This window comes from Elephantulus edwardii, unplaced genomic scaffold (assembly GCF_000299155.1).
Source record: "Elephantulus edwardii isolate Elephantulus edwardi_28Jun2011 unplaced genomic scaffold, EleEdw1.0 scaffold00217, whole genome shotgun sequence".
Taxonomy (NCBI): Eukaryota; Metazoa; Chordata; class Mammalia; order Macroscelidea; family Macroscelididae; genus Elephantulus; species Elephantulus edwardii.
Window position 1 is genome coordinate 3,490,714 of NW_006399967.1, and position 5,618 is coordinate 3,496,331.

General features: G+C 62.9%; 2 protein-coding genes across 2 annotated transcripts in view; one reads left to right on the forward strand and one right to left on the reverse strand.

Annotated features, from left to right (window-relative positions):
• On the forward strand, window positions 1-2,779 carry GAMT (guanidinoacetate N-methyltransferase). Its single transcript, XM_006897937.1, has 6 exons — window positions 1-208; window positions 964-1,109; window positions 1,238-1,301; window positions 1,566-1,633; window positions 1,751-1,861; window positions 2,636-2,779. Exons 1-6 carry the CDS (start codon window positions 28-30, stop codon window positions 2,774-2,776), a joined length of 711 nt encoding a protein of 236 aa, XP_006897999.1. The 5' UTR covers window positions 1-27; the 3' UTR covers window positions 2,777-2,779.
• Window positions 2,780-4,138: 1,359 nt separating this feature from the next.
• Window positions 4,139-5,618, reverse strand: part of NDUFS7 (NADH dehydrogenase (ubiquinone) Fe-S protein 7, 20kDa (NADH-coenzyme Q reductase)) — a 6,959-nt gene continuing 5,479 nt past the window's right edge. Inside the window, exons 8-9 of the mRNA XM_006898001.1 lie at window positions 4,920-5,008; window positions 4,139-4,236 (exon numbers count right to left, since the gene is read on the reverse strand). Of these exons, the coding sequence (XP_006898063.1) occupies window positions 4,139-4,236; window positions 4,920-5,008 (187 nt within the window). The remainder of the gene's footprint in view (window positions 4,237-4,919; window positions 5,009-5,618) is intronic.

Here is a 5,618-nt window from a genome sequence, read left to right on the forward strand (position 1 = left end):
TTCCGGGGCTCCTTGACCGGCCGCAGCATGAGTGTCCCCGCCGCCGTCCCCATCTTCGCGCCCGGCGAGAACTGCAGCCCCGCGTGGGGCGCCGCGCCCGCAGCCTACGACGCGGCGGACACGCACCTGCAGATCCTGGGCAAGCCGGTGATGGAGCGCTGGGAAACGCCCTACATGCACGCGCTGGCCGCCGCCGCCGCCTCCAGAGGTAGCCTGGTCAGCCGAGGCCCCTCTGCCGCCGCCTGCCCGCCTCAAAAGTGGGGCCACTCCTGGGGGCGGAGGGCAGGGCGATGCCCGCCTCAAAACTGGGGTCAGGGCTCGGGGGTCGGACGACGCAGGCCTGCGCGCGCCCCTAAATGCTGGAACCTCCTCTCCTCCGGAGCCCGTGGCTGCAGAAGGGGACCCGGAGCCAGGACTCCTTGGCCCCGCTTCGGGCGCCCCACCCCCTGCGCCCCGCTAAGAATAGCCCTGGGAAACCGAGAGCAGGGCGACAGCTGTGTGCTGGGGCCCTGCCTGCCGAGGGGTGCTGCGGCTCCCCGGGAGCGCAGAGTGCAGGGCCGTGGGCCTGTGTCCCTCCCCACCCCGCCCAGGGGCACACCGAGGCCCCGCACTTTCACACTGTCGCGAGGGGACGGCTCTCCCCGATTGTTGTGGCCCCGGGGCGGGCTTGAACTCAGGTCTTGCTTTGTCCAGGGAGAAAAAAGTAACCCAAACAGGATGAGCCTCCCAGATCAATAGCTTGGACACAGGCCCAAGGTCCAAGGGTCGGCCCTTGCTCTCCGGCTGGTCCTGGAAACCATGGTCACCCGGCCGGTCCTGCCACTGGCCCACGGCCAAGGCCCACGCTGTTCCTTGTGGAAGGTCGTTGTTCCAGCTGCTGGCTTCTGCTGAGCCTCGGCCCACGTGGCCTGACCCACCCCCTCCTCCGGGCTCTCAGCCCAGCACCTTCTTTCCTCTGTCCAGGCGGCCGGGTGCTGGAGGTCGGCTTCGGCATGGCCATTGCGGCCTCCAGGGTCCAGGAAGCGCCCATAGAGGAGCACTGGATCATTGAGTGCAACGAGGGTGTCTTCCAGCGGCTGCAGGACTGGGCCCCTCGGCAGCCACACAAGGTACAGCCTCTGCTTTGCACCCCCGCCAACACTTGAGAGGTGGGCATCCTCCCTGGGGGTCCCCACTCCCTCCCTTTTCACAAAGACATCTGGTAGACCTCTCTGACCTTGGTCTTCTCTCCCCTAAGGTTGTCCCCTTGAAAGGCCTGTGGGAGGAGGTGGCACCCACTCTACCAGATGGTCACTTTGACGGTGAGGGGCTCTGAGGGTGGAGGGGAGACGCATCCCTAGGTTGCACACGGGGCCTCCCACTCCCAGGGGCCATGCTGGTACAGATTTCCACCACATTCCCCGCGTCCTGATTGCAGAAGGAACTTCTAGGACTTGATCTCTGGAATGGGATCCTGTTGGGCTGGAGCCGGCCAGGAGGGAAGGGCACGCAGGGGTGCCCACTAGGACTCCTGTAACAGCCCTTGCCTACTCTGGCCTGACAGGCAGATGTCTGTCCCCCTGCAGGAATCCTCTATGACACGTACCCACTGTCCGAGGACACCTGGCATACTCACCAGTTCAACTTCATTAAGGTGGGCAGTGAGGCCCCAACACCGGGAACTGACCTTGCTGTCCTCACGTGTGGGGTGCTGGGTGGCAGGCAACCCACCCACCCACCCATCATAGCCACTGACTGCTGTTGTCCACAGGGCCACGCCTTCCGCCTGTTGAAGCCTGGGGGTGTTCTCACCTACTGCAACCTCACATCCTGGGGGGAGCTTATGAAAACCAAGTACTCAGACATCACTACCATGTTTGAGGTGCGGTGCCCGAGCTCCACAGCCCCCCGCTGGCAGGGACACTGGTCCGGGGGCACCTCTGGGGTTTCAATGTCCCAAGTATCACACGAGTGGTCATCCTGCCACTCTGGAGGCCGTCTCAATCCTGGGCATCAGCAGGCTTGCTCCCTGAAATCTTGAGGGAAGGCTCCTTCCTGGTCCCCCAGCTTCTGGGTCTCAGTCACCCCTGGGCTAGTGTCTGAAGGTCCTTACTGTACAGAATTGGGGCGCACCCTGCTCTGGGGTGACTGCCTGTTAACAATTCTCACCTATGAAGACCCCAGTTCCAAGGGAGATCACGTTCCAAGGTGCTGGGTGAACACGAGTCTCGGGAGATGCTATCAGTGCAGTAAAGGTGGCGTGGGCGTGTGTGTCCTCCTCAGAACGCAGGCAAGCGTGCCCCAGTGGTTCCTTTTACAGCTCCCCAGTGCCCCTGGGATTCTGCCCAGGTTACACTCCTATCAGTCTGGCCCATATCCAGAGGCAACCTAGCAGAGGCCAAGTCCCGGGCAGCTCCTGAGAGCCAGCCAGGCTTCAGGGGCAGCAGGGACATGGATGCTTTTCTGTACAAACACCTGGCCCACAGGTGGGAAGCTGGAGGGTCTCTACCCCAGGGGGCTGCTGCTGCCTGCTTTAAATACCGGGACACTTGGGGCTCAGCCCTTTCTCCAGCCATCAGGTGCCCCTGGTCAGGCGGGTCTGATGCCCAACTCCTGACCTCACAGCACACCTGGTGCCCTCTCCCTGCCACCCCAGGAGACACAGGTGCCTGCACTGCTGGACGCAGGCTTCCGGCGGGAGGACATCCGCACAGAGGTGATGGCACTGGCCCCGCCGGCCGACTGCCGCTACTACGCCTTCCCGCAGATGATCACGCCCGTGGTGACCAAGTGCTGAGCCGCAGGCCCTGCTGGCCTCCAGCCGCTCCATGGTGCCCACCCAGTGCTTTGTGACCAGCATGGGCCTGGCTTCCAGCCAGTGGCACCCCGCTGGCCGTGACACCAGCCACTCCCGTCTGAGTCCTGGTGGGAGCCTCCTCCAGGGGTTTTGAGGCTGAAATAAACCAACACTGCACCAGGCCAGTAGGTGCTGGGCAAACATGTGCTTTACTTTTCCATCTGCTCCAAAAAAATAAAGCCATGGGCTCAGAGGGAGACGGGTCAAAGCCTGCGGTGGCTTCCGCGGCCATGCCCCAGACAGACATCACCAATCAACCACAGACAGTGCGGCTCCTTGGGGTCTCAGCCAGCCCTTCAGGATCAGGTGACCAGAGTTGGGAGGAAAGTTACCCACTCTCCCAGTGTGCGGCAGGGTTTCTGGTTTGGGGGTCTCTGCCCGCAGCACGCCAGCATCTCCCATTGTGCAGCTGGGTTTCCGAGGAGTTCACCCAGGCCCAGACCTGGGGGTCTCCCATTCCCAGCCACGTAGGGCCCTCCTCCGTGAGTGGCCCCTGGCTTCGTTCCCAGCACATGCTGGGCATCCCCAGCCCAGAGCCAGTCTCCCTTCTCTAGTGCAGGGGCACAGGTCACTGAGGTCCCGTCTATCCAAGTATTCTCATGCGCACTGGTCACTGTGCTGACCATCTTGTGACCCACCCAGTCCCTCTGCTGGTCCCACAGATTGTCCACCTGGCCCCCTGGACCTGACCATCCCCCCTTCCCACCAGCCTGGTGACAGGTCTGTTAAGTGAACGTAGGTCAGTGATGATGACAGGGTAAGTTGTGACAGGACTCTGGGTCCCCATCGTCACGAGTCCCAGAAAACTCTACGTCCATAGGAGGGCCTGGACCTGCTCCATCTCCATCTCCCTGGGGACACCAGTGAGGGGCTCGGGGTGGACTGTCAGGTTGGAGGGCACGAGGTGCCCTTTCCCTGAGCCACTGCCCATCCCGACTCTACCCAATGAGTGTAGTCAGCTAAGCACACAGTGCAGTGACCGGCCTTGGAAAGAGGGGAAAGTAGGAGTGGGAGGGCCCCAAAGTCCCAGCAGTGACTTGTCAAGTGGAGGGAAGGCACTGTCCAGAGATGCCCCACAAGGCCCAGCTGCTGCAGGGACGGAGGGCTGGGGGGTCCAGGGCTGCCCCTTTGGGGTCCCGACTGCCTTGCCCATCAGAGCCTCAGGCCCACCCCGAGGCTGCCCTGCCCCCTGTGCCCAGGCAGACACACCACGCTGGCTGCAGGGACAGAGTGGTGGGCTGGGTTTATTAATAACCTTGGAGGACGGTGAGGGAGGTGGACAGTCCAGCTGTGGCGGTAGCACTACCTGCGGTACCAGATCTTGAGTCTCTTCTCCCGCTTGATCTTCCTCTGAAGTTGCAGGATGCCGTAGAGAAGGGCCTCTGCCGTGGGCGGGCAGCCTGCAGGCAGGGGACCCTGGTGACCCTACGACCCCCGCCTCTGCTGTGGGTGGGCAGGGTCAGCCTCCGGGACCCCCTGCTCGTGCACCTGGCTGCCCGCACTGCGCTGTCTGCACTGCCCACACCTGTACCAACCCAACCACCCAGTATTGTCCTTGTGCAGACGCAGGGGACTTCGGCGGGGGGGGTGTCCTCATACTGGCTGACTGGCTGTCCCAGGTGGGCAGACAGAGGGTCGTGGGCAGTGGGACAAGGGACAGAGACAGATCTGAGCTGCAGGGGACCCCTGGTGGGGGAAGAGGCCATGGCGACAGGGGTCCCAGGGCTCACAGGCTCCGAGGGGGCAGGGGTACGAGGGAGCGTCATGCCAGCTTTCGGTTTATTCAGAGTATTTTGGAGCAAGTCTGTTTCAATACCACCTGGCATATGCTCAGACCCCCACGTCACCCCTCTGTCTGCCACGTTTTGTTCTGTTCCTCTAACGGTGGCCTGTGGCCCCTTGCAGACTCTGGGATCCTGCCGATGGTGGGGTCTTGCCCATGAGGTCCTGCCCTTAGCGTGCCCGCCCTCCAGGTGTGCTCACGGGTCTTGTCACAAGGGAGAAGCCAGGACCCTGGGTGTGAAGCTGCACCCGCCTGTGTGGACCTGGGGCAGGGGGACGGCTCCCCGTGTGCGGGCCTTACCTGGGACGTAGATGTCCACAGGCACGATGCGGTCACAGCCCCTCACCACCGAGTATGAGTAGTGGTAGTACCCTCCGCCGTTGGCACAGCTGGGGGAGAGAGGGGCAACTGAACACGGCGCTCCACCAGCCCGCGTCGGGGCCCCCACCAGACCCACCAGCAGAGGACGAGACCAGGAAGGGAGCAGCCGGGCTTCTGGGGCCAGGGATGCTGAGGCCTGAGCCTTTAAAACGGAAACCAACAACCTTCTCTGTTTAAAACCACACAACAGCTTAGTATTCAGGAACACCCGCCCTGGCCAAGTGCACGCCCTGATCTCTGTGGCCACCCTGACTGGTGGTCAGTGGAAGGTGAGGAGACGCTGAGGGCGGGGAGGGCAGCTCCGGGGCACCCACTCCGAGAAGGAGGCTGAGGCCCCAGTAGCACTGAACCAGTGTGTGTCTTGGAGCATGTTCCCAACAGGTCAACTCCGTTACAAGGGTGAGGACATGCCTCGTGAGGGGCAGAAGGGTGGCCAGCCGGGCTGTGGTCATGGAGCGGTGACTGAGTGGACACGGGAAGGCTGGGGGACAGTGGCGACCCGTTAGGGAGATGGTCAGATGTCACCACTGCCCACTTTAAACGAGCCACGTGATGAAGAGTGGACGGTGATGGAGTCTGTGCACAAAGTACAGCAGAGCAGAGGGGAGCGGGGGGGGG